The following is a 27529-nucleotide window of genomic DNA, read 5'->3' as shown; positions in this document are numbered from 1 at the left end:
AGTCTGAATTTTGTTAAGAGTATTTGTAATTGTTATTTTTAAATGTTGTGAACTTTTGCAAGAAAGCCAATAAATGTCTCTGCAACACTAACTTTGAAAAGGCTGATTTAAAACCCTGTGGAGTTCTTGAATGGGTGATGGTGACCTGACTGGACTAAATCCCTTCTTGGAAGCATTTGACCTGGTCCCGCCTCCCAGCTCCAGCAGGGCCATCGCAGAGCACATGGCACGGGATGGTGTCCAGATGCTTCTGGAATATCTCCAGTGAGGGAGACTCCACACCCTCTCTGGGCAATCTGTTCCCGCACGATAAAATTCTTCCTCATGTTCAGGTGGAACTTCCCGGGCATCGGTTCCTGCCCGTTCCTCTGGTGCCATCGCTGGGCCCCGGAGCAGAGCCCGGGCCCTGCTCTGCCACCCTCAGCTCAGCTCGGCCCGGCCCGGCTCTGTCCCGGCTCGGTCCCGTTGGGCTCGCCCCGCCCCGCTCGGGCCCCGGAGCAGAGCCCGGGCCCTGCTCTGCCACCCACAGCCCGGCCCGACCCGGCTCTGTCCCGGCTCGGTCCCGTCGGGCCCGCTCGGGCCCCGGAGCAGAGCCCGAGCCCTGCTCTGCCACTCACAGCCCGACCCGGCTCTGTCCCGGCTCGGTCCCGTCGGGCCCGCTCGGGCCCCGGAGCAGAGCCCGGGCCCTGCTCTGCCACCCACAGCCCGGCCCGGCTCGGTCCCGGCTCGGTCCCGTCGGGCCCGCTCCGCCCCGCTCGGGCCCCGGAGCAGAGCCCGGGCCCTGCTCTGCCACCCACGGCCCGGCCCGGCCCGGCTCGGTCCCGTCGGGCCCGCCCCGCCCCGCCCCGCCCCGCCCCGCCCCGCTCGGGCCCCGGCGCTTCCTGCGGCCGGCCCCGCCCCGCGGTCACGTGCGCGCTCGCCCGCTCGGGGCTCGGCTGGCTGGGCCTGTGCGAGCGCTCGGGGCCCGGAGCGGCGGCGGGAGCGCGGCGGGGCCGGGGGCGCTCGGGCCCGGGGCGGCGGCGGGACGGGGCGGGGGGAGCCCGGCCGGGCCGTGAGGGCGCGGCGGAGCCTGGCGGCGGCGGCGAAGCGGCCTGAGGGCTCCCCCCGGCGAGCGCGGGCCGAGCGGGCCGGGCCGGCGGCCGTGGCGGGGCTATGATGAGCCCGCTGCGGGGCTCCGCACCCCCGCGTGTCCCCCAGGCAGGTCCGGCCCGCGGCTGATAACCCCCCACCGGCGGTGAGTGCGGGCGGCGGGGCCCGGCAGGGCGGGCAGGCCGGGGCCCGCCCCTTCCCCCGCGCTGGGGCTGTGCTGGGCCGGGGAGGGCCCGGGGCGGCGGCGGGGCCGGGCCTGAGCCCCGGTAACGGCCCGGCCCGGCGGGCTCCGGTCCCGGCGTTCCGGGCCGCGCGGCGGGCGCTGTCCCTGGGGGAGGTTGGGCCTGTCGGGCTTGGGTTTCCCACCGACTCTGTTTTTACAGTGCCTGGGAAACAGGCTTGGGGACGGGATCGTAATTCTCGCAGGGTCTTCCCACTTCCTGCGCTCTCCCGATCCTCAGTATTGTTTTCTTCAGTACTGGGGGTTTTTTTTAGCGTGGAGGAAAGGCGGCTCGGGAGCGACCTTATCACTCTCTGCAACTCCCTGAAAGGAGGGTGTAGCCAGGTGGGGGTCGGGCGTCTCTCCCGGGTAACGAACGACGGGACAAGAGCACACAGCGTCAAGTTGCACCAGGGGAGGTTTAGGTTTGACAATAGGAGGAATTTCTTCACTGGTTAGACATTGGAACGGGCTGCCCAGGGAGGTGGTGGAGTCACCGTCGCTGAAGGTGTTTGAGCAACTGGACATGGCACTGAGTGCTCTGGTCTGGGTGAGGGGAGGTGTTTGGTCACAAGGTTGGACTCGATGATCTCAGAGGTCTTTTCCAACCGAATTGATTCTGTGATTCCTGTCGTGTCCTGGAATTCCTTTAGCCCTTAGAGAGCTGGATAAAGAGCTGTGTGTTTCTCAAATGCAGTAATCCCACTGCACAGTCTCACTCGGTGATGCGCTTAGGAGCAGCAGTTCCAGAGGTTCCCTTCCTCAGTGGTGGGCAACATATGGTGCTCAGAAAAACACTTGTCTTTCTGGTTTTTGTGCGGATAGAGGATCTTGTCCATCGCAATCTGCTGCCCCTAATGAGTTCTCCTCTCCCTTTCCAGGTATGGCCTCACAGCTGCAGGTGTTCTCCCCTCCGTCAGTATCCTCGAGTGCCTTCTGCAGTGCCAAGAAACTGAAAGTGGAGCCGTCTGTCTGGGATGTTTCAGGACAGAGCAGTAGTGACAAGTATTATACCCACAGCAAAAACCTCCCAGCAGCTCAAGGGCAAGCCAGCTCCTCTCATCAGGTAGCCAATTTCAGCATCCCTGCCTACGACCAGAACCTCCTTCTCCCCGCTCCCTCCGTCGAGCACATCGTGGTCACCGCGGCTGACAGCACCGGCAGCAGCGCCACAGCGTCCTTCCAGAGCAGCCAGACCCTCACCCACAGGAGCAACGTTTCTTTGCTGGAACCATACCAAAAATGTGGATTAAAAAGGAAAAGTGAAGAGGTTGACAGCAACGGTAGTGTGCAGATCATTGAGGAACATCCACCTCTCATGCTGCAAAACAGACCTGCGGTGGGTGCTGCGGCCACGACCACCACGGTCACCACGAAAAGCAGCAGCTCCAGTGGGGAGGGGGATTATCAGCTGGTCCAGCATGAGATCCTGTGCTCTATGACCAACAGCTATGAGGTCTTGGAATTCCTGGGACGAGGGACGTTCGGGCAGGTGGCGAAATGTTGGAAACGTAGCACGAAGGAGATTGTAGCCATCAAAATCCTGAAGAACCACCCTTCCTACGCCCGGCAGGGCCAGATCGAGGTGAGCATCCTGTCTCGCCTGAGCAGTGAGAATGCCGATGAGTACAACTTCGTCCGCTCCTACGAGTGCTTTCAACACAAGAATCATACATGCCTTGTCTTTGAGATGCTGGAACAGAACTTATATGATTTCTTAAAGCAAAACAAGTTCAGTCCGTTGCCCCTGAAATACATCCGGCCCATCCTGCAGCAAGTGGCTACTGCCTTGATGAAGCTGAAGAGCTTGGGTCTGATCCACGCTGATTTGAAGCCAGAGAACATCATGTTGGTGGATCCTGCACGCCAGCCCTACAGAGTGAAGGTGATAGACTTTGGGTCAGCCAGCCACGTGTCCAAGGCCGTGTGCTCCACGTACCTGCAGTCACGGTATTACAGGTAAGCACTGACCTTGCTCACTGAACCAGGTCAGGCTGATCCTGCTGGGGGCTGGGGGTTCCTTCTGCAGACACTGAGCTCTTCTGTCTAACCCCAGCTGAGGGGCAGCAGGAAGTGATCAGCTCTGCATGTTTCCTGGAGATTTCTTCTAAAAGTTGGATGTAAATAAATAGAATGTCTGCGTTGCAAGGGCGGCCTAATCTGCAGCCCAGCACCTTCCTTTTCCCCCAGATGAGTGCACTAAGTTGATTTTACCCTGTCCACTGGCTTGTGACGCTGTATGAAGTGGCAAACTGGAGAAGCAGTATGGTAGTGTTAAGTAGTGGATTTTGGGTTGTTTGCCATGATCTGAAACCAGTCCATTAACCGTGGACATTTAGAAGGGAGAGGAGTCAAAGGGATGCCAATTTCTATTTGCTTTTGTTTCTTCTGATTCTTCATCTTTGTCTGAACTCCCTTCAGGAGCACATGACTTCCTGTGTCAACCCTGGCTAAGTCATGCTTTCATGAGACCTGCAGCTCCCTTAGAGCAGTGATGAGATAGATCTCTGCTTCCCTTAGCAATATGTAGAGATGTCTTCTACCCTACTCCTGCCTAAGAATTAAAAATAAACTATGGGCAGAAACGTTGAAACTCAGAAACTGTGCATAAAGCAAGCTGTGCTGTTTCTTTCAATTATTCCTCCAGCTTGGCTCTGTTAAGGGTGTATTTGAATTTAAGTAGCAGCAGACTTCAATAAATGGATGCAGGAAGAACTTCTGGCTTCAAAGGGCCGTGAAGAGTCTGTGCTGTATTGTCAGGGTTGCTTTGGGTGGAATGGGAGCTCACTTGACGCAAAACTCAGAGCTAGTATCTAGTCCTTCCAGCTGGGACCAGACAGGACTGAGACGCTCCACCCCACCCTGTGTCTCTGCTCTGTTTGATGTCTTCCCTGGCTCCTCACTTCAGTTTAAAGCCTGGCTTATTGTAGGTTTGCTCTGTTCATCCCTCATGCTCCCTGTGTTGTTGCTCCCTTTGTTTTTGTGTTGTTTTTCTTTTTAACTCTAACACCCAGTACCAGCTTTCCATGACATTCCTTTCATGTGATACAGACTTTACTTAATCCGTTGCTCATGATCTTTGCTCAGCTTGTTGGCACCAATCTTTCCAATTCTAAGCTATTGATTGTTATGGTTTTTTTTGTAGTACAGTTGTCCCCTGTGCCCCACAGCTCTGTAAAAATGCTCACTCTCTAAAATACATCATCAATTTTGTTGTTGTTGCATGGAAAGAGGTGACCACTGGTCAAGATTCTGCTCTATCTGACTTGCCACATGTGTCAGCAAAGCAATTTGTGGAGGCCCATGGTGCTCTCCAGTTTCTGGTATCTCAGAAAGCAGATTTAGCTGAGGAAAAGCAGTGAGGGGTGATAAGTATCTTCCAGGGGCTGCAGGGAGGGAAATTTCTGCTCCGTCTGTGTGTGGGGCACTGGACTCCCAGCCCCTTCCAGCTCCCTGGGGTGACTGACTCTGCCAGAAAGGCAAATAACCTGGGATTAGGTGGCGTTGGACTGTCTGCTTGACTGAAGTGAAGAATGCTGTGATGTGGAAATCTAGTATTTAGTGATATGTAATTAGTCTAATGGTGATGATTACTAAAATCCATACTCTAGGAATTTACGGAGATGGCACAGAAACCAGCTTGTTGTGGGAGAACTGGATTGCTTTACCCATATTCACATTAAATTAGTGTTCAGATGAGTTCCAAGTTGGAAATTTCTTCAATGCTGTGTTTAATGAAGCAGTGTAGACCAAGTCTTCATAGGGTTCTCTGTCAGCTATAAAAAATAAACTTCTCTGTGCTCACTTTTTGGCTTTCAATCCCTGTTACTGACACTAACCTCTGTCTGCTGTAGAGACCTCTAAACCAGCCACACTTGGGTGCTGTAAGATGGATTTTCTGATTTATGTATCCTTGAGGAAAAAAAGTCTTCCTTTATTAATTTATTAAGCAGTCTGTGCTGCTGGAGGTCATCCTGTCCAACAGCCCTGCTTTCTCAGGGTCTGGCTGTCCTGCTGGCAGTGGACACCTTGCTCTGTGTGCAGCTCCAGCAGCATTGTCCCGTTGGGATGTCACACTGGGTTTGTCAGGACAGGTGTGTTAGGGCTGAGGCAGGATCCCTTTTCCACAGACACTGCTGCTGCTGCCTCTGCTGCATGGCCCCACTCAGGAGGGGCAGTTCTACTGCTCACACTTCAAAGAGTGAGTAGAAGTGCCTGTGAAGAATTCTTTGGCTCTGAAGCTCAGCATGGAGTAGGAGTAGGTCAGCTCTTTGCAGTGAACAGTTTCTGTGGCAGTTCTAGGATGTTTTTGCAAGAATTCCTCAGGTGAGGTTGCTTTTGTTCTTGGGGAGGATGAATGGAAGGAAACAGCTTGCAGAAATAAAAAAATCCCTGGAGTACTGATCTCCCTGCTGTACAGAGTGGGGTTAACTCATGTCCTGTTATATGTGAGTACAGCCATCCTGGGGGTTTTTCTCAGCTCCCTGCCTCCTGGTGCTGCCTGTGGGCCAGTGTAGAGCACAGACTGTAGGACTGGACAATTTGGGCCATGAGAAGGTGGCCCTGAGCGTTGGGGGAGCTGCAGAGTTCAGGAGTATCCATTTCTCACCTCTGCTTTGGGCTCCATGACCTACTTCTGTCCCAGCCATCCTGGCCTGGGGAGCAGCAGTGCCTGCTGCCAAGTCTAACTCTGCTAATCCAGCTCTGTGGTGGCCCTGCTGTTCCCTGCATTGCTGCACTTGCACAGGCTTTGTGTTCCCAGCCTCCCAAGGCACAGGTGTAAACATGGGGTGTTTGGAAATGCTGGGAGGGAGTCTTGGAGTGGCTGCTGTGAATCCTTTCTCTTCTGAGAGTGCCTGAGTGTATTTGTCAGCTTTGGGAGGCAGTGCTTGGCAAGCATCTGTGCAAAGAGTGTTGTTGATTTTATTTCAAAGAGCTTAAGATGGTAAAATCACTTTAATCTCCGACAGAGCAGCTATGGAAGTGACCTCTGCCTGCTGTCCTGGTTCAGCTCACATCTCATAAGGCTGCTAATTGCAGTGGTGTAAAAGGAGATGAGACAAATTGTGATTTCCCAGCCCTGTCCTGCAATCAGAATGAAATCAGGTGGCTCATGAGAAGTTCATTTACTTAGTTGCAGGGAATAAAATACAAGACTTCAACATGCTATCATGATGGTACTGAGATTTAGGAATACATAAGTCTATTCCATGGTGGAGTTAAAGACCAACAAACTGCCACAAATCTCTGTTTCCATTAGAATTGGTGGGGGTTTTTTAACACACTTTTGAAGGATTAGCATGCTCTGCATATTCCACAAGCTGTCTATATTTTAGTTTGTTTGCCAGTCCAAATGCATGCAGCATTCCTTATATGACAGGTCTGGGTCCTTTCTGAATTGGAAATTCCTGCATCGGGACAGTCAAGAGGGGCAGTACAGTTTGTTGATGATGTCTCATAGAATAATGGCAAGGGGGGCTCTGAAAATCCTGTGTGATTGTATGAATTGTATTTTTTCTGCTTGTGAGGAAAGAGATTCCTTTGGTTTGCACCTCTTAGCCTGTAGAAAGTTGTATCTATTCTAGCATATTTCCTTAAAATATAAATGTTTAGCGGGACACTGAGCATTCAAATATCAGCTTCTGCTCGTGTTTGCATAATCATTTTATATTTTCACATATGAGAAACGTTTTCAAAGTCAACAACTGCCAGGAACAGCCAAATGAGAAGGTAGAAAGAGATCAGTGTTGAGTAGAGAGTGTCATTATGTCTTAGCTTGAGTAATCTGTTATTCTGATTACTGAAGGTGTATCGTGGCTCTGGTTTTTGGGGCTCAGACATAACAGAATCTGGATAATAGAGAATAAATGCAACCTCACTGCAACAGTCAGCTGGTTCAGCAATTTATCTTTATTATAGAATCCCAGGCTAGTCTGGATTGGAAGGGGGCTTAAAGGTCATCTCATCCCACCCCTGCCATGGGCAGGGACACCTTCCACTATGCCAGGTTGCTCCAAGCTCAGTCCAACCTGTCCTTCTCTGATCTTGTCCTTTCTCAGGTGCCTTGTGCCTGAGCAGCTGGGCTGAGTGCCTTTGTTTTGGAGACACCTGTGTAGACACCTAAAACAAAAGGTGTATCTGTGTCACCGAGGCACAAAGGGTGATTAACTGGGGAGTCACTTCTTGCCATGAACAAACAGTTGGGAGGTTGAGCAGTCGAGGGGGGTGAGTGTCAAATTTACTGACACCTGTACGTTATGCAAGCCCTGGTTTTTAGAATTCTGTAGAGGGATCAGAACTGGTTTCAGAGGCTTTTTTAACAACTGAAGTGTCCACAGTGTAACACCAGAAATGCCACACGAGCCCTGGGGCATGACCAGGAAATGAATAGCCTGGAGTTTAGAGCTTTTCTGTCTTCCTTTGCTCTCGTGTTAGTTATGCATGATGAAGGTCAAGGCTTTCATATTTCCTGTACTTTCCAGAGTAAATTCCCACACCAGCTCACCCGCTCACTTGGGGTTTGCAGCACCTGGGGTTTTGTGCTCTATGCAAATGTAGGACCAGAATTTCTCCTGCCAGAACAGCCTCAGTTTGTTTCAGAACTCTGTGTAGGTGAAGAGCTGTACTAAAACATCCTTCTGTGTTATGAGTCAGCTCCAGACAGAAATCTCCCTGAAATTCCAACCTGTTAGAGAAGCCAACCCTGCTTGGAGTGTGAGTTTTTTTTATCACCTCCCCATGAAGGCTGGGCCAGACAGGTACATTTTGCATTAGGTGTGGTTGAGTGCACAGAAACCTGAAACACAACCTCCAGCTGGGCTCTCTGCATCCATTTTAAACTCGAAACTCTCTGAGCAAACCCTGCATGAAACCTGCTGATAGAAACCCAGCAGCTCTCTGAGGAGCTCCTTTTCCTGGCTCTGCAGGTGCTCTTCTTTCCCACATGAAGCAGGCAGCCTCCTGCAGCTGCTTACCCACGGTCTCAAGACCTTCTCCCAGAGAAGTCTCTGTTTGCCAGAGCTTTTCTTCCCAATTCTGTTAGGATTGGCTGGGCTAGATGGTCTTGAAGGTCTCTCCCAGCATTGATAATTCTGTGGTGCTGTGTGCTGTCTCAGGGACACCTCACATGCTGTCAAGTGTAATTAAACTGATTACTCGAGGAGTAACTTCATGCAACTGTCATTTAAAGGCTTCCTAGGAGCTGGGGGGCACCGTGGCAATAAAAGAATCCAATAAGTGATAAAAAGGTTGGGGTCCATTAGGCCACCCCAGGAAACAACTTCTGCTTTAAAGTGAATAATTCATATTCACACAGGTTTACTTGAGCGTGGAGGGGCTTTATGCAGAGTGGTTTATAAGGAAGAAATGCAGCTTTCAGAGTAAAAGATTTGACTTTGGCTTTTTCTTTCTTTTTCCCTTACCAGAGCTCCTGAGATCATCCTGGGTTTGCCATTCTGTGAAGCCATTGACATGTGGTCACTGGGCTGTGTCATAGCTGAGCTGTTTCTGGGCTGGCCTCTGTATCCAGGAGCATCTGAGTACGATCAGGTGAGAGCACGTGGGGGATGTGGGATTTTCACATGAAAGCACAATTTTCTGTGTTCAAACCCCTCCTGCACCCCCTGTGTCCCGCATCAGCTTTTGTTGGTGCACATTGCTGTTGTCTGAGCTCATTTTCTCTCTGTGATATTCCCATTGTCTCTGGGCAGGGAGCACGGAGTTGTGTGTATTTTCACTTGAGCTGAGTGTATCCTGTCCAAAAAAGGGGCCAATTTGCATTTAAGCCCTGGTTTCCAAACCCAAAATGTTGAAACACCTTCCTGCCAAAGCAGAAATGAGGTGTGTGTGTCCTGACGTGGAACACCCTCTGTAATTTCACCATGAGGGCAGTTTTTCCATGTGGGGACACAGCAAGCCTATCATTCCTGCCCTGTTAATACCTACAGCAACCCTCAGTTTTTATGCAAAGTGTGAGCCTCAAGCTGTCTTTGGAATCCAAGGGCAAGACTCTGAGAGGCATCTTGATCTAATTAGTCCTTTCTGAGGATACTTGGCATTATTACCTGGCCTCGTCAGTGCCTATAAAAGGACAAAAAGTCTATGAGAGAGGTTTTTTTTCAGAGTAGCTTTTCCACTGGGGTTTTTGTGGTGGGATCTTGTTACAGTGCTTGGTATGGTTTTCCTTATGTGATAAAATACATGAAAACTTACTAAGTTTGAAAACTTCCTTGTCATGTGTCTTCCCAGCACTGTAAATTTCCAAAGGAAACACAGTGGTGCCTTAATGAGCAGAATGAGTTAGAAAGTAGCTGAGGTAGGGCCTGGTGGTTTCCTTGTGCACTGAGTTTTGTGTAATTCTGAGAACCTTATCTGCTCATGTAGGTGGCTGGGGAGGAGCTGCTTTTTCCATTGCTTAATGACAGGATTTTGCAGGCCTGCGTGAGGTGTGACTTCATGGGGTTGATTTTGATGTCTGAATTTCCCTTGAAGACTGGGGATGACTTGGCTTTCATGTTTTCTGAGATTCTGCAGCAGCAAGTGAAAGCTGGGGTGGAACTTGTGAGAGGACCTCTCCCGGAATGAGTTCATGGACTGGGATGGGATTTACAGCTATTTTTTTAAAAACCCTTTGGCTGTAAAGCAAGAGTTATGTCTCGTAAAAACAGAAGTGTGACCTGAACTACTGTGTAGATACAAGAAATATTCACCTGCAGACACTTAGATCCACCTTGGCTTAATTGAAAAGTGAGCCCATAAATTCATGTAATCACAAGCTGTTTCGGCACAGTGGCATAGCAGGAGTTTGGCAAATAAGGAATGCTAAAGGACCTGTAATTGATGGTTTGATCAAGGTGTAGTTACCTTAATACTGTGGAGTTTTTCATAAATTTGCTATTTTCTTTCCTTTTGAGCATACCTTTTTATTTGTTCTCTCTTCACCAGTGTCTTATCAATACCATCACAAGGATTCAGGTGCATCTTCCAAATTTCTGAGCCATATTTTTTACATGTAAAAATAAGTATACTAAATGTGTTTGAGGATATTTGGTCTTGGTTTCTTGGTCAGTGAGAGCTTTGCCACGACATTATTCTGAAATTGTGTGCCTAGAGTACTGTGTAGGCAAGCACAGCAATGTTGCTTGGATAATTATGCCTTTAATTATATATATGTACGTGTTAAATTCAGTGGTATTTTTCCCTCAAAATGTGTAATTCTTACACTGCTCATTGTCTTAGAAACCTACAGTCTGCTTACATATACTTTAGCAAAAACCAAATTTCCTTAAAATAAGAGAAATGTATTTAAAAACCAAGATTTTTGCGTGATTGCAAAAGTGGCTTTATAAATACTTGAGATGGTCCCTTTCATTTTGCAGATTTACATATCTGGGCATTCTTTCTTTACAGGTAATTTCCTATTAGCTGTGAACAAACCTGGCTGTTAATTACCTCATTAGCTATGAATTCTTTATATTGGGAGTGCTCACTCTTGTAATTTTCTTTCCTAGATTCGTTATATTTCACAAACTCAAGGCCTTCCAGCGGAGTATCTTCTCAGTGCAGGAACGAAAACAAGCAGGTTTTTTAACAGAGATCCAAATTTGGGATACCCACTGTGGAGGCTCAAGGTTTGTCTGTCTCTTCCATCTCCTATTCCCTTTTGTTCATTGAGGACTCGATAGAAATTCCCACCCAGTTTTGGTGTGCTGTGAAAACATCGTGAGTGAGGATTGGCTTTGAAACGTGGCTGATTTGGGGTCTGTGATTGCAGGAGCTGTGCAGAGCTCCTGGTGCTGCTCTAACAATAGCAGCTGTGCATGATAGCACCAGCAAAGAGTGGGTGTTCAGTCATTGAGATAATGGGTGCTTATTATGGGCTGCTCATTCTCAGGGAAGTGTGTCATCTTGTTGTCATCTCCTGACAATACAACCAGTAAAATACAGAGTATTTTGTGATGGTTTCGTTAGTTTAACAGGCATCTGGTTATGGGTTGGCAGAGGACAGAAAAGAATGGGATTTAGGCCTGATTTGCCTTGAAAGCTGAGCAGCAAAAAGAAGGGAATTTTGCCTTTCTTCTTTGTGGAAGAGGGATTTTGAATATTTATAGCCTCCTCTCTTCCTAAATCAGAAACCTTCAGTTCTTTTGGCTAATGCGCTACCTAAGGAAGCCTTGAAATGAAGTCATCCTGTTGTTAATTCAGCTTTCAATGAATGATCTTTCCAGCTGAGGAAATGGGATCCCAGGGCTGTTTGGGTTTGACCTGCTGGTCTGTGGTGTGTCTGAAAGCAGCAAATGATCATTTGCCTCAGCAATTTCTTGTTGCTTTTTCCTTATCAATATGCAGTATCTCCATTTATATGAATGTTTTCTTCTATAGACTCCAGAAGAACATGAGTTGGAAACAGGAATAAAATCAAAAGAAGCTCGGAAATATATATTCAACTGTTTGGATGATATGGCGCAGGTGTGTGGGGATCTTGGGACACTGATAACTCATTAGTTTTTCACACTTAATTTAGTAATTTTAATTTTTTGGGAGATCTCTAAAAATGAGGCTCCTGTGCTGGAGCAGTCAGTCCTCTTCCACTGGCAGTTCAGAGCACTGATGTAGGTTTACCATGGTGCTAATTTGCATCAGAAATCAGTGGATTAAACACAGTCAAAATGTTAATTATGAACCTGTTTGAAATGTTTTGTGTTTTCTTAGGCCTCAGTGTGCTAGACAGGAGCGTACCCAGCCTGTTCTCAGTATAGTGGAGCAGTAGGAGAGCTGAGCCCCTTCAAATGTGTTTGTAGGATTAAACCTCTTGTTATTCTTCAGAAATATTGACAAGAACTACAGATAATTCTTATTTTCATTCTCTCTTTAGAGGTAAAATGAAGGAATATCTGAGTGGTTTTAATATCATGAGGCCTTAAATTTTAAATATCAATTTTCTATCGCTTTTGTAGCTGTTAGCATCAGGCTACATCTGTGCAGAGAAGGTGGAATCATTCTGGCTTGCCAGCCCCTTATAGATTCCCCCAAAATGTGAGGGCATTTTGCCAGGGAGTGGAGAATGAAGCTTGGTTGATCCCTTTGAATAGACCAACTCCTGTTGAGAAGAAAATTCCACGTGCAAGTTTGACTTTCTCTCATAGAATGAGCAAGGGAAGGTGGTGTGTTAGCACTGTAAAACCTGAAATGAGTCTGGCTAAGAGACAGAAATGCTTAATAAATATTTCTGTGGGATGTGAAGTCATTGAATTGTTAGGCAATTAATTTGATGTTTGTGTGAACTGCTCCCATTTGATTTTCCAGGTGAATATGTCTACAGACTTAGAAGGGACAGACATGTTGGCAGAGAAGGCTGACCGAAGGGAATACATTGATTTGTTGAAGAAAATGTTGACAATTGATGCAGATAAGAGAATTACTCCACTGAAGACTTTGAACCATTCGTTTGTTACAATGACACATCTGCTGGACTTCCCCCACAGTAACCAGTAAGCTCCCTTGGATGGGTTGTTTTGTTTCAGGATTTACTGGAAACACAGAACACCACTTCCCAGCTTTCTGTCAGTGCTGTTTTCTGCAGTTCCTAGCTGATCTGAAAATAGCAATTGCATGTGTAAGGAATGGAGTGTTCATAAGCTTCCTTTTCATGTTTTAGGACATTCTTTGTTGGTTTAAAAGAACTTGAACCTAAAGCACGTGCATGAAGTTGGGAATCTGTCACATCTCTGTCCTGTTTTTACAAATCTGATGTTTTCCTTCTGTCGTTCTGTTCCAGTGTGAAATCTTGCTTTCAGAACATGGAGATCTGCAAGAGAAGAGTGAACATGTATGATACAGTGAATCAGATCAAGAGCCCTTTCACCACTCACGTTGCTCCTAACACAAGCACAAACCTGACAATGAGCTTTAACAACCAGCTCAACACAGTACACAACCAGGTATAGCATCTTTCACCTATTTTGTCCTGATCAAAGACACAGAGTAGGCTAATTGGGTGCCTTCAGGCCAAAATTTAAACTACTTTCCAAAATTTGTGATCTTGTCTCAAAGCCTAATTTTCCAAAACTCAGGCCAAGGAGCCTGTTTACTTCATGTATTGAAAATTTGTCTGTCGGTTCAGCAACATTAAGTAAAGTTGGTGCAATTCATGTTTTTTTGTTCTGTGTTGTCTTAAGCCTTTTACCTCAAACATTTTCCAGGTGTTTTCCTCCTAGTTTAATATTGATGGTTCCTGCTGTTTGTTTTATAACAAAGAGAGATAAGATTACAAGAGATAAATAATTTTTTGTTTGTTTTATTTTCCTAGGCCAGTGTGTTGGCTTCCAATTCCACTGCTGCTGCTACCCTTTCCCTGGCCAACTCGGACGTCTCCCTCCTCAACTACCAGTCTGCCCTGTACCCATCCTCTGCAGCCCCAGTGGCAGGAGTGGCTCAGCAGAGCGTTTCCTTGCAGCCTGGAACCACCCAGATCTGCACACAGACAGACCCCTTCCAGCAAACCTTCATTGTTTGTCCCCCTGCTTTTCAAAGTAAGCGGAGAACCCTTTGTGGGATCCTGTGGTTTCAGTCAGTTAAGGCAGGAGAAGTTGTGATTTGCACTAAACTGAAAAAAACCCTGACTTGAGAAGAGCTCTCTGTGGGTGTCACACGGGGCTCTTGCATCAGATGTAAGTGCAGAACCAGGTCAGACATGTGCAGACAGCTTGATCCTCTTCCAGGTCGTGCTGGAACAGGTGACAGGATCTTGCCTGCCTGGGTTGCAGGCTCTAGCTGCTTGCTCAACCAGTTTTTCCCCCCAAACTGAACACAGCAGCATTCCACAGAAAGCAGGGAACAGAGGAGCCAGACCTGCCTGAAAATCAGTGTCTTGCTGTGTTTGTTATCTCAAGAGAAATATCTGGCGTTTGAGCCTCAGTTCACAGCCCTGATGCAAGTTTTTGCTACCAGCAGATTGTCACAGGTTGTGGGTCAGTGATCTTAGCACAGGCTGAGCTCTGTTCGTGCCTCTGTTCATCCTCAGGGTTCTGCAGTTATGCTGATAGCTGGATTGTCTTAGTCTGGAGGGTTATTTGTGATATGGGAACTGCCAGTGTAAGGCTTGAACTCTGAACTTGTCTCAAGCAGCTTGGATTAGGTGTCTGGTTTCTGCAAACCAGACTCCCCAGAGCTGAGCTGGTGAGGGCTGGCTGTTGTCATGGCTCTTCAGGATCCCAGGATGCAGAAGTATTTACTTCAGCTGGTGTTTTACTGGGATTCTGTCAAAGCTTTTCTATCCCTTAATCTGACTCTATCCTCTGCCCTTACCTGGTAGGAATTTGATTTTTGGAAACAAATGAAAGAAAGAAAAATAAAGCAGCTTAGTGATGTGTCTTGTCCTCCACAGCTGGACTTCAGGCAACTACAAAGCATTCTGGGTTCCCAGTCAGGATGGAAAATGCTGTCCCAATTGTGCCACAAGCACCTGCAGCACAGCCACTGCAGATCCAGTCTGGAGTTCTCACACAGGTAAAAAAGCCACTCCAAAACCCCCCCATAGGCTCAACTGCAATTCCACCATGCAGGAGAACCTGCCTGAGCACAGGGGGTTCTCAGGACACTCTGAAAGGTTAAATGCAGGTCACTTCTAAGACAGTGTTTTCTTGTTTTGTTTTGTTTTTCTGGAATATTTCAAGTCTGAGCTATTTTATGTCCTGTACCTCCCTGATTTTAGGAGTTTGATTTAATAATGGGAATAATTATGTGTTTTTCAGCTGCTAAAAACAGGCTGTATTTTTCCAGGCATGGACACTGCCTTACAGGCAGTGCTGGTCATTTTTGCCTACACTTTAAAAACGTGGCAGGAGAAGTCATTGCTGTGAGAAGTGAGATCCCAGTAAACAGAGGTGACGACATAGATTACTCATGCTAAAATTTCATCTTTAAATCAACACAATTATTTCTGAATCCTTCTCAGCTAGTTACATTCTTAGTGTGAATTAATGTGTAGCAATGACATATCTGTTTCTGCAGTTTGCAGTTTAAGCAACATGCAATACCAAAATTCACAAATCATTCTAAAAATGCTGTTTTAAATATTGTAATGTGTCATAAATTAAAACCATTTTGATTTCCTAAAAGTAATCCTTTAATATACAATAAGTGCCCAGTGATTCACAAGTTCTATTCACTGAAAATTTGTAGTTGCCTTTATAATTAAGTGCATTTTTTATTTATTTGCATAGTTTTCATTTCTGCTGGCATTAACACATACTCTGTTAGTTTTACTCTCCAGGCAGTATATTGCACTTAGTGACCTTCTTGCAGAGGAGTAATTTTTAGTTTGTTCAGTCCAAATATTTTGGTGGCATTCTGTGATTGCTGGTTTCTTTAGCATTAAGGATACAGGTCACAGCATCCAGAAAGCAGAATCCACTTGAAGGCCCACCTGAATCCAAGAGTGCAAATTGTACAACAACAATCTGATTTGAATTAGACATTTGAGGGACTAATACATGTCTGGGTGGTTTCATCACAGATAACTTTGCTCTTTCATGCCACAAAAGACCTGCTGTGCATTCCATGAAATCCCATAGTTTACCTTTTCTCAAGAGTTCCGTGTGTGGATTCGAAGGTCTGACAGCAAGTGCAGGGAGCTGCCCAGGGTGCAGTCTGTGCCATGGCTAGTGCAGTGTGGCTGTCACTTGCCCTCTGGGATCCAGTAAAGTGCCAGTAGCTGAACTCACCTTGGCTTCTGAGCTGTGTCGTCAGAGAGATCCCATCCCCAAATTTTTCCCCAGCTCATTTTGACTTTTGAACTGTCTCATTGGAGAGGTCCCGTCTCCAAATTTTTCCCCAACTCATTTTGACTTTTGAACTGTGTCACTGGGCATGTGGTTCCCAGATTCCCAGCTCCTCGTGCTGTCCTCAGGGCCGTGTAAGTGCCTGTGGAGGAGCTGCAGGGTCTGGGTGTTGGTGTTGGTGTCGGTGCATCCCTTCCCTCCCGCGCTGCAGAGCGCCAGCGCGGTGCCCCTCGCCTGGCCCTGCTGCCCAACGCACTGACCTGCACTTACCTGCCTCAGCTCGTGTGTTTCACTCACTGCCTGATCTACATTTCAGGGAAGCTGTACACCACTAATGGTAGCAACTCTTCATCCTCAAGTAGCCACCATCACGCCGCAGTATGCGGTGCCCTTTACCCTGAACTGCGCAGCCGGCCGGCCGGCGCTGGTCGAACAGACGGCTGCAGTACTGGTAATTGCCTCCCTTGATTGTGTTCACTAACTGAGTTTTTGTTTTAACTTAGACTTGCAGAGGGCATGGAAGCATGTGCCATCTTGTGGCTGTGTTCTTGCTACATCTTAATGTCTTGTTGTTTTCCTCCCCAACATTGCTGAAGCACTGTCTGACTCTGACGTTTAGTGTGGCTCTGTAAAGAATCCAGATCCATTGACTATTCCCTTTGCTAGCCTAGTATTGAAAGCTCTTCTAAAATAGACCCTAGAAGAGTTGTAATCGTTCTTGTTCTTCGCTTACTCTCCTATCTTTGCCTTTTGATTGTGGAATACAAAGGAATCAGTCTTTAGCTTGACTCTGCTACAGGTACCTGGATGGCCAGAATTTGACCTACTTGGCAAGTTAGCTCCATATTTTTTTTTCCAACACGTGTAAAGCTGCTTTGTATGGAGAAATGTTTCAGATCACTAAACACAGGCTAAAATCTCTAATGACAGCAAATTCTTTAATGTATTGCTTTAGCAGTTGATTTCTCTTAACCTCTGTTGAACATTGACAATAATTTTCTGGCCTTTTGTTATTTATAGCCAATCGCACGTAGCTTGCTTCATCCAGATAAAGATTCTGTTCTTCACAGATACTTTCAGTTGATATTTATTCCTTGGTTGAAATTAAAGGTGAGCTCTAGTATCCAAAATGGCAATAGGTAGCTTTTAGGTCATTTGGAACAATTCTAAAAAAGAATGGGGGAAGAGAACGAACACACCTTTAAGAAGTGTATGTTTGCAAAATTGTCCTCTTCTGTATTCTGGCACCTGCATCAGAACAACTTTGCAAGTGCCACAAAGAAGTCATTGTAAAACTCCAGAATCAGATCAGTGAAGCTTATGAAAACAGTGCAGTGCACTGAAGTGCTGGTATCCTCACGTGTCCTTCAAAGCACATTCCATTGTGTGAACCATGTTGTTTCTTGTGGCTTTAAAGTGGTAGTTTGAATGTCATTTTCTTCCGAGAGGGAGGCCTCTGCTGAAGTGGAATTTGCTCAAGTCATACCTGTCCTGAAATTTAAACCCACTCATTTGAGTTCTTGTGAACCAAGTGAGCTGCTCCCTGGTTCTGAGGATGGGAAGGCAGGAGAGTGGGGTTCTCCTGGTCACAGCTCTGAGCTAAACAGACCCAGGGGTGCTTCTTCTTTCCTCCTGTTGGATTTTGATTGCTGAAAGGCCGCAATCTGGGCTCCAAAAACAGCAAGGGGTGGCTGTAGCAGAGCTTGGGACACAAGTGAGTTGTTAGTGATGTTTTCCAAAGTGTATTTGGGCTTTGATTCAACAGGCAAATTCTATTCTGCTGTGTGTGTGCAGTGGACTTGAGGTTCAACTCCCCTGTACAGCAGTGGAGATCAGAGCCGGCTGTCTCCAGACTCTGAGCCTGCATTCTGAGTTTCTCTGGAGGACTTGACTAGTTCTCTTTGGATTCTGGGAGCCTTTGGCGTGAATTTGCTCACCTTTAGTGCTTCCGACACTTCTCCCTTGCTGCTTCCCCTGAGTTTGCATTAGCCATTTGCTCAGCTTTGCATATTTTTGTCCTTCCTCTGTCAAAACAGTTCGTCGCTTGGAAGGCCCGATTTCTGCCTCTCATTGGGAATTTATATCTTGCTGTATTAAACTCTCTGCTTTGTCTTGTGCAGGTGTTGGCTTTTGGAAAGACGCATGGTGTGACTTTTAACATATTTCTCTTTTTATTTTTTATTTTTTCAATGTTGTTGTTATTATTATTATCATCATTATTATTCTGCTTATGTTGGCAGAGGTTTTAGCAGCTCTCTGCTTTGAAGGCTTCTTGTTCGGAACTGGTATTTGTACTAAGTGGATCTGTTACTTGCAGAAACATTGAATTTAAAACAGCAGATTTTGCAGTTTAAGCTGCAAGAGAGAAAGCCACATTATCAAAATCATGGAAATATTACACTGTCAAATTTATTTGGACAGGAACATTGATAATATTAATGAATTGAACCTGCCTTCATGTAACTAAATTATCTCTCAGTGTGGCTTTTCTTAAATGCTTCAGTTGAGGTGGGTGAATTTCCACAATAATACCACAAATCTCAGATCTCTCAGTGTGAGCCCTGCAAGGCAGAAAAGCAGAAAGGACCAAATTGGTTTAATATTTTGGGACCTTTCAGCAGAACAGTGGTGTAAGTTTATGTTCAGAAAGAGTCCCGAGCACTGCTGCTGCGCCTGGCAGTGCAATGCCTGGCTGCATGTGCAGCATGATATAAACACTGTTCTCTCCAGATGACAGCAGTGATAAAAGAGATCAGCAAAATGTTGGGGAAGCTCATTCCTCTGGTTTTCTTGTTCTTGGGAAAACGTGCAAAGATGAGCTGTACCTCTGCAAGCTAACAATCCACCCCAGTGCATTTATTGCTTGGACAAATCTCTGCCTGCCCCTGCAGGAACTGAAGCCTAGTGAGCCTCGTGTCTGTGTTTGTTGTTTTGCAGCAGGCCTGGCCGGGGGGAACCCAGCAGATCCTGCTCCCTTCCACCTGGCAGCAGCTCCCAGGGGTTGCTTTGCACAACTCTGTTCAGCCGGCGGCCGTGATCCCAGAGACCATCGGCAGCAGCCAGCAGTTGGCCGACTGGAGGTAAGGGTTGCAGGGGCTCCAGCTCCCTGCCAAGTGGGAATTCATCCATCACCGTGCCCAGAATGTCTCCCTTCCCCTCAGGGGCTCGGTGCAGCTCATGGTTCCTGCAGTGTAGTCATGGGATTTGGGTCTCTTGTGTTTTCTCTGCCCCAGGAATGCACATTCCCATGGAAATCAGTACAGCACTCTCATGCAACAGCCATCTCTGCTGACCAACCACGTGACACTGGCCACAGCACAGCCTCTGAATGTTGGGGTTGCTCATGTTGTGAGGCAGCAGCAGAGCAGCAATGTGCCAGCAAAGAAGAACAAGCAGCCAGCACCGAGCACAGCCAAGTAAGGATTCCATTGCTTCCTTTCCCAGTCCTAGAAAAGCCATGAGTTTGTTTGTGGAGGTTGCCTTTATGGTGAGAAAAATGTGTCTTCTGATCACAGAGGCATTGAGAGTGTAACTTTATTGTGCTACAATTGCATTTCAAGATGTCCTGGAAAAAGCCTTCGTGCTGTAGTCACTGATTTAAATTATATTAATTGCAGTGAGTGCAGGGACATGATTGATCAAGTGCTTTGCTGTCCTTACTGAGGGGTCTTACACTCATGGGGTGTTGGTGCAATAGCAATGCAAGTGACAGGACGAGGTGTGGCAGGTTTCTGGCAGTGTTCAGGTGGATCAGTCCCATTCAGAGCAGCCCTGAGTGCCTTTGGCTGTGTTTGTGGCACTTTGCTGTTTGAGTGTCTGCACTGAGGTTCTGTTTATGTACTTGAAGAAGCTGCTGCTTGTATGTTCCTAATGCTGTTTGTCCCAGCCTCTGACCTGGAGCTGAATCCTGCTGTGCTTTTCCTGCAGGCCCAGCTCATCTCTAGAGCCTGTGCCCACCCAAGTGTACTCTCTGATTGGGAGCAGCCCCCTGCGCTCCACCTCCTCCTCCTCCAACGTGCTCGTCCCCGTGCAGGAGCAGCACCAGCCCATCGTGATCCCTGACACTCCAAGCCCCCCTGTCAGTGTCATCACCATCCGCAGCGACACTGATGAAGAAGAGGACAGCAAATACAAACCTGCCAGGTGGGATGTTCATTTAACCGGTGCTGGGCTGTGCTGGGCTCAGCTCAGGCATCAGGGAGAGTGGGGAACACGATGTGTGAGCCCTGGGCAGGCTCAGAAGAGCTGCATAAGACAGAATATTCTCCATCACATCTCCGTGTCATTGTGCCTGTAGTTAATCCGAATTTAATTTGACAAGGAGGGAGGGTGTGAGATCCCAGAGGGAGATCTGTAACCTGGTGGGCAAAGCTAGAATGTTTTCCATTTGCATTTTGTCTTTTTTTCCCTGCAGTTTGGGTATGAAGCAGAGATCCAACGTCATCAGCTACGTCACTGTTAACGACTCCCCTGACTCTGACTCGTCCCTGAGCAGCCCCTATGCCCCAGACCCCCTGTCCTCGCTCAGGAGCACTGGGGGGGCCCTGGAGCTGCCCAGCAGAGCCGCTGCTGACAGCTCCAGCTCCCGGACCATCATCGTGCCGCCCCTGAAAACGCAGCTCAATGACTGCATTGTGGCCACCCAGGCTTCAGGTGGGTATCTCAGGGTGCTCAGGGGCTTTGCCAAGGCTCAGGTGCTCTCCTGTCCCTGACACATTCATCCTCACAGTTTTGGACTTTCCACATTGGGTCTTTCTCAGCTTCAGGTTTCACAGCTGCTGTTCTGAAAGCCTTGGTCTGTTTTCATAGTCCTGGATAGATTTACCTTTCATTCACATTTGGCTGCATTTAGAAAGATCTGTAAACATTCCTGATGGTTTCTTAGTCACATTTGAAATCGTAATGAAAGCAAAGTCTCTGTGACAGAAACAGTCAGTTCAGTGCCCAGAGCTGGTTACCACCAGCGTGGGAAGGGGAGAAGTGGACTAAGCTTGTGACATCTTCCAGGCATCCTGAGCAGCACCAGTAAGAGCAAGCCAGTGGCCTCAGTGAGCGGGCAGTCGTCAGGATGCTGCATCACACCCACGGGGTACCGCTCCCACCGCGTGGTCACCAACGGCGTGCAGCCCCTCAACCTCAGCCAGGTGAGTCTGCCTGCCTCTGCTGGCCTTGGGGATGCTTTAGAACTGCTTTAGAAATGTGTAAGGCAGGGAGAAGAAGGGCTGGGTTGCAAGAGGATCAATAGCTGCAAGTGCTAATTCTTTGGAGCTGATTCTGTCCTGGGGTCGTGCAGGGTAGGACAGACTTTGTGGGGAGTACAGGGAAAGTTTCTCAAGGCAAAGGATTTGTTCCTGTACCAGAGAGCAGGAGAAGGAGGTGTGGTTATGTCCATAGTCTCTCTTTGTGCTCCTTGTCACACCTGTCTTACAGCAGGTCCTTCTTGCCACTCAGGTGGGAGGGTGACACCAAGATCCAGCTGTTGAATTAGAGGCACAGTATGAAGAAATTCTTTAGTTCTTTACCTTTCTTTAGACCTCACAGAAGTCCAACCAGGAGATTAAGACTGGACTTTCACACTAGCAGTTAGCACCCGACATCTTTGAATATTTCAATTCAAAGTTTGGTTTCACTTCATTTTGTGTCAGGACTCTTGATCTCTGGGTCACATTGCAGCAGCCTCTCAGAGGAGAGGGAGTGTTACCCGTGCAGTTCCCTTCTGGCATGGGCACCAGACAGGTTTTTTTGTGCTAAAATGGGGCAGCCCCCGCAAGCTGCCACCCTGCCAAGGTGCAGAGGAGTAGATGTGTGAGGAGTTCTGGGGCTGGGTCAGATCTAGGACCTGCCTGCGCTTGTCCAGCTGTGGTCCCCCAGGAGTGGCAGTTTGACCCCACTGTGGAGAGCAAGCGTAACCTTTGTCGCCATGGAACTGCAGTCACCCTTCTCAGATCTGCGGGAGGGCGTCACGAGGGAGGGTCTGCACGTGTGTCAGGTGGGATGGAGGTGTCAGTCGGGGGGCTCTGGCTGCCCCTTGCTCACCTGAGCATGACCACTGACCTCATTTACTCCTTCCCCTGCAGAACCAGCAAACCACAGTGCTGGCCTCCCAGGAGAGAAGTGGAAACGCTGTCCCACGCCGGCAGCAAGCTTACGTGGCCCCCCTCACGTCAACGATTTCTCAGGCTCCCTACACGTTCCAGCACAGCAGCCCAGTGCATCCCCACCTGGCAGCAGCCACGGCCAGTGCCCACCTGTCCAGCCAGCCCCACATGTACACTTATGCCCCCACCACTGCGGCCACGCTGGGCTCCACCACCTCCATCGCCCACCTGTTCTCCCCTCAGGGCTCGTCGCGCCACACCACCTACGCTGCCCACCCCAGCACCCTGGTGCACCAGGTCCCTGTCAGCGTGGGGCCCAGCCTGCTGACGTCTGCCAACGTCCCCCCCGCCCAGTACCAACACCAGTTCGCTCCCCAGTCCTATATTGGTGCTTCCAGAGGATCTGCTATTTACACTGGATACCCGCTGAGCCCCACCAAGATCAACCAGTACTCCTACTTGTAGTTCCCAGTAAAGCACTGTCCTGCGATGGGCCGGAGAGGTTGGAGAAGGATTTCAGGTGAACCTTTGCCTGGGAATGACTGCCTGGTTCATGTTTCTCCCTGATCTGGTTGTATGTTGTTCCCAAATGTCTCTGGTGAGTTCAGTCTCTAACTGAGCAGCATGCTTTGTTACCAGTACGAGGGTCACTAATTAAGTTTTAAAATTTTACTTACTTTTTATAGATGCTTTTAAAAAATTCATGGTCACATTTATTTAAAATTGTTCTGTTGTGCTAATCAAAAGGGGTGTCAAATCAGTGTCTTGGACGACAGATCCTGATGTCTTTTTTAACTTGTGTAACTTAAAAAGATTTGCAGATTCTATTTTAGCAGCTTGCACAAATACACATTGCCACTAAAAATGTAGTGCATGTTTATCTCATTACGTTGCTGGGGCAGTTTTAAAATCAGATTTACTATTTTAACATCTGTTCTCTAATTCACGTTGTCTTTAACAAATTGCTGGTTCTGCAAAAGCCATTACATCTCCATATATGTTTCTGTCAAAGGTGTTTTGTTTACTCCTCTGCTTTGTTTAAGGACTGGTAGAGGCAGCTGCCTTATACCAGCAACACGATACATTCAGGAGTCCTGTAAACCTTGGAGTCTGCTTTGTTTTCTCGAAAATTCTCCACAACCCAGCTGAATTTTTGTTGTGTTCATTGCAGAATTCTTCTAAGTGGTTCAAACTGCATTCAGGATCTCACTGTGTGACAGAGCTCAGCGGCTCTGTCAGGGTGTTGTTGTTATCTCCAGTTGAGAGTGAATAGTGCAGCATTGCTCTAAAATTTGGTTTCTGCAGCTTATTAGATGCTGGCCCTATAATGGAGCTGGATTCCTTCACAGAAGCACAGGGCTTTGCTTTGTTCTGTTTTTCTTAATATTTTGCCTCACGTGATTCATTTAGGAGGGAGATGAATTTGAAATACAATGAAACATCACTGTATTGATGTGTACAGCTTTTTATACTCCTGTGAGCGTATCCTCCTGGATATGTCAGCAGCTACTCTAAAGCGCTCTTAACAAGACTTGTAAACAGTACGTGCATGTAGGAATTGCAACCAAAAAAAAAAAGAGAAAAAACAAGACAAAAAAAGAGAAAGAAAAAGAAAAAAGGAAAAAAAATCCAGATTTTAAAGTTTATTACTGAATTTAAAACTATTTTAGAAGTTTTGTATTGGTGGTGTTTTAATATTTTACAGAAAATGAAATATGTACATATTGATTAGAAAAATATAACAGGCAAAACTTCCTGCTAACCCCAAATGTTCTGTCTTTGTAATCAAAATGTGTAGTGATTATACTTGAACTCTGTACTTAGTGTTTGTCTAATTCTTAAACGTTCCTGGGGATGGAAGTGTTGTATCCTTTGTATTTAAACCAAAATGAATTGATTCATGTTGGAATGTATGTGATATAATGCAATGGTTAGAGCTCATCACTGTAGCACTGAGAGAGGAGTAGAGCTTCACGAGAGGAAAGGATACCTTGGATTTGTTTTGCACAGGTATGTGTGATGAAGAGTTGTTTGGTGTGTCCCCTTATTGTAGTGCCTTAAATGATGATGTAGTGTGACTAGAGTTTACAGTGAGCTTGCCTTACGAGGGACCAGCAAGCCCCCGTCGAATTGAAGCAATTCACCCACCCAGCTTTCCCCAGCCAGAGCAGCAGGATGGTGCAGAGCCCTCTCCCTGTCACCGCTCTCATCCGAGCTCCGTTCTTGTTCCCAGTGAAGCGATGTCCCCTTGAAGCTTTCCCTTGAAATGGCACATGTACTGTTAGTGTCTGTCAGTGCATTTCGAATAAGGTAGTGCTGGGAATGCATTGGAATGTTCAGTCTAATATTGCAGAAGTGATTAAATACGTGCAATCACTTTTATTAGGTTTAGTGTGGCGTTACCTTCCCCCACAGGAATAGCAGACGTGTCGTGTAAAATATTGCTAGCTTGGTGATAGAATATTTATACCAAAGAGAGCCTGCTGTAAAGCACATAATACCATTAAAAAGTTTTATAATGCTACTGCTAATGTGGAGTTGTTGGGAAGGTCTGTCAGCTGTAGCCCTGGTTAGTGTTCAGAGGAAATACTCACTTTGGATAATCAGTGCAGGTTTTGGACTACACTTTGTTTTCTTGGGTCCCTTGTACTAGGAATTATTTCTCATCTAACACATAAAGTATCTTGTCCAAAAGGATGATATAAACTGGTTCCAGCGGTCGTGTTACTGCAGCAATAAGAGGTTTGGTAACCTTGAACCCCAGTTTATGTTCCGTCCCAGTGGGAAGGAGGCCGGTCCTGACCGGGCTGTGGCAAGAGATGCCCAAGTCATTTCTGCAAGCCCACATTCCTGCTAGAAGGAAGTCTGGACTGGCCTGAGATGGATGGACTGAGGGAGGGATGGAGGGCTGTGGAACTGGACGGTAGCATTAGCCCACATTGATGTTCAGTGTGTTTGTAGTCGGAGCACTTCCGTGAGCGTGCGGAAAACCAACCTTGCTGTGCCACATCGTTGCTGCAAACGATGCTGTTTGTTGCTGTAGGCACTTTCTTGCTTTTTTTGACATTGCTTGTGTTCAGTACTTGCCTTGAGATACCTCTTGGGTACAGAGTTGTGCCTTTCCACCGAAAGGCAAACCAAGCTCCAACTCCCTGTTTCACAAATAGGACTTCATGGAAAACACTTCACTAACAGGAAAAAAAAAACCCTAAAGACCTCTAGCAAAATCTGCTAATAATTTTGAGAACTTGCCCACTTCTCCCTAAAAAAAGCAGCTTAAAATGTCCATTTAGAGACCTTGTAACACAATTAATCCCAATCAAATGTATTCCCAAAGCACGGAGTCATCTCCTCCACTGCCCGAGTTCCCAGAAGTGTTGGAACCAGGAGGATGAGATGGAAATGGCGTAGGTAAAATCAAACGTGCTTCATTTGGAACAAGCTGTCAATACCCCAGAGTTCCTCTGTGATACACAGCAAACCCCACCCCAGCAGGGCCAGGGCCTCCCAGTCTGGCCCCACTATATGATGCCCAGTTTAGGTGTATTGTGTTCTGCTCTAAGGAGATACATCCCTTCTTCCCTTGCATATCCAGCCTCAAATTGGGTTCAAGAATTGACTCTCCTCATTGTCAGAGCCCACTACACATTTTTGGAGAGAAATCTGCTATCTCTGGATAGGAATTGGCATCCTTTTCTTTACAACTAGTTTGGGATTCACCTTTGGAATATTTGATAGCCGTGGTCCCAGCTAGGTTTGTCTGTGTGATTCTTGAGCTGTTCAATCAGTTTTCTCTTACCTGACCTGTATTTGCAGCTGTGATAGCCCCTGCAGAGGCAACTCCTGAGGCTTTCCTGCTTAGCACCTAATTGATGGGATGCAGTAATTTACCTCTGACTCAGCAATTTCTTTTAGTACATGAAACTAAATTGCTTCTAAATGACAGGATTGGCACAGCCCTGCTTTCTTTTTTTTATTTTATTTAAACTTCTGAATGGTGCCGCATGTCCACATGGTTGTTTGTTGCTAAACTTTATATATAATGTGTGATTTCAGATTCAGCTTGAACTATATCTATCTCACTACATGTAGCAGTACATTATATGTAATGTTAGTATTTCTGCTTGAATCCTTGATATTGCAATGGAATTCCTACTTTATTAAATGTATTTGATATGCTAGTTACTGTGTAAAATTTAACTTTCTTTTATGGTTGTGCTCTTCCTTTTTACAAGCCGCTAGATACAGGTAGTTTCTGACAATTACTGATCTATGTTTGTATTGCTGATGTACTTAGGGGGTATGTAAAAATCATTTTAACAAAAGAAATAGATATTTAAAAATTTAATACTAACTATATGGGAGAAGGGTCCATTGTGAAAACATAGTTTATCTTTGGATTCAATGTTTGTCTTTGGTTTTACAAAGTAGCTTGTATTTTAAGTATTTTCTACATAATATGGTAAAAATGTAGAACAATTGCAATGCATCAATAAAAAGGGTTAATTTTCTGTACTCTATTCATTTGGTCACTTGGTCTGTTAAGCGGGGTGGGAGAGGGGTTTGGGGATATCCAGAATGAGCTATCGATGGTGCGGGATGCAGACCCAGGGTATGGGAGTGGGATGCGGATATGGGACGCAGATCCGGGATGTGGGTGCGGGATTTGGATGCGGGCTGTGGATCCCGGATGCGGATTTGGGAGGCAGATGGCAGATGCAGCGGCACTAGATGGCACACTCGCCCCGGCGCAGCACCGCGGGCCCGGCTGCAGCCAGGGCCTGGAGCTGCAGTGTCCGTCCGTCCGTCCATCCATCCATCCATCCATCCACCCACCATCACACCACACCTGGGCTGACCCCGTCCGGGGGCTGTGGCAGCTGCCAAGCGGCCCCACACCAGCCCTTGGGTCACCTCGGGCAAGCGGCTCCAGAGGCCGGCGAGTGGCCGGGCAGCTCCGGCAGTGCCCAACCTGCCCGGTCCCAGCTCTGGCCCCGATGGCTCTGCCCAGGGGGATCCGCAGGACCTCGGCACGGGGAGCCGGGCAGGAGCTGCCGGCTCTGCAGCCAGGACATGGGGGACACGGGCTCGGAGGGGACACGGGCTCGGACGGGACACAGGCTTGGGGCTGGTGCCCACGGTGCTGGTCTAACTTTGCCTCCACCAGACCTGGACAAGGCCGAGGCTCAGGTTGGCCGCTGCCCTTGGACATCTCTGCTGTCCCACGGGCTGTCCCCACATCACGGCTCATGAGGACCTGTCCTTCTGTCGCCCAGGGCTCCTGCGGCGCTCCCTGCGCCCCGCACGCAGCCCCATCCTCGCGGCTCGGGGGCACTGCTGGG

At 47.5% G+C, this 27529-nt stretch overlaps 1 protein-coding gene across 4 annotated transcripts; it reads left to right on the top strand.

Moving 5' to 3' along the window:
- Nucleotides 1-979: 979 nt before the first annotated feature.
- HIPK1 (homeodomain interacting protein kinase 1) lies at nucleotides 980-26707 on the top strand. 4 transcript variants are annotated; one of them, XM_032132870.1, is made up of 16 exons: nucleotides 980-1234; nucleotides 2191-3268; nucleotides 8734-8857; nucleotides 10819-10938; nucleotides 11690-11776; nucleotides 12614-12798; nucleotides 13086-13248; nucleotides 13617-13839; nucleotides 14694-14815; nucleotides 16406-16540; nucleotides 19030-19169; nucleotides 19323-19505; nucleotides 20017-20232; nucleotides 20504-20742; nucleotides 21097-21233; nucleotides 22167-26707. In XM_032132870.1, the coding sequence occupies exons 2-16, from the start codon at nucleotides 2193-2195 to the stop codon at nucleotides 22650-22652; spliced, it is 3636 nt and encodes a 1211-aa protein (XP_031988761.1). In that variant the 5' UTR covers nucleotides 980-1234; nucleotides 2191-2192; the 3' UTR covers nucleotides 22653-26707. The 4 variants fall into 4 exon arrangements, with proteins under 4 accessions (XP_031988761.1, XP_031988760.1, XP_031988764.1 ...); XM_032132869.1 differs by having other exon boundaries at nucleotides 19027-19169; XM_032132873.1 differs by lacking the exon at nucleotides 16406-16540.
- The last annotated feature ends 822 nt before the right edge of the window (nucleotides 26708-27529 follow it).

The sequence above is a fragment of the Corvus moneduloides genome, chromosome 24 (genome assembly GCF_009650955.1).
Source record: "Corvus moneduloides isolate bCorMon1 chromosome 24, bCorMon1.pri, whole genome shotgun sequence".
NCBI classification, from domain to species: domain Eukaryota; kingdom Metazoa; phylum Chordata; class Aves; order Passeriformes; family Corvidae; genus Corvus; species Corvus moneduloides.
This window is presented reverse-complemented; position numbering and strand designations above follow the sequence as displayed.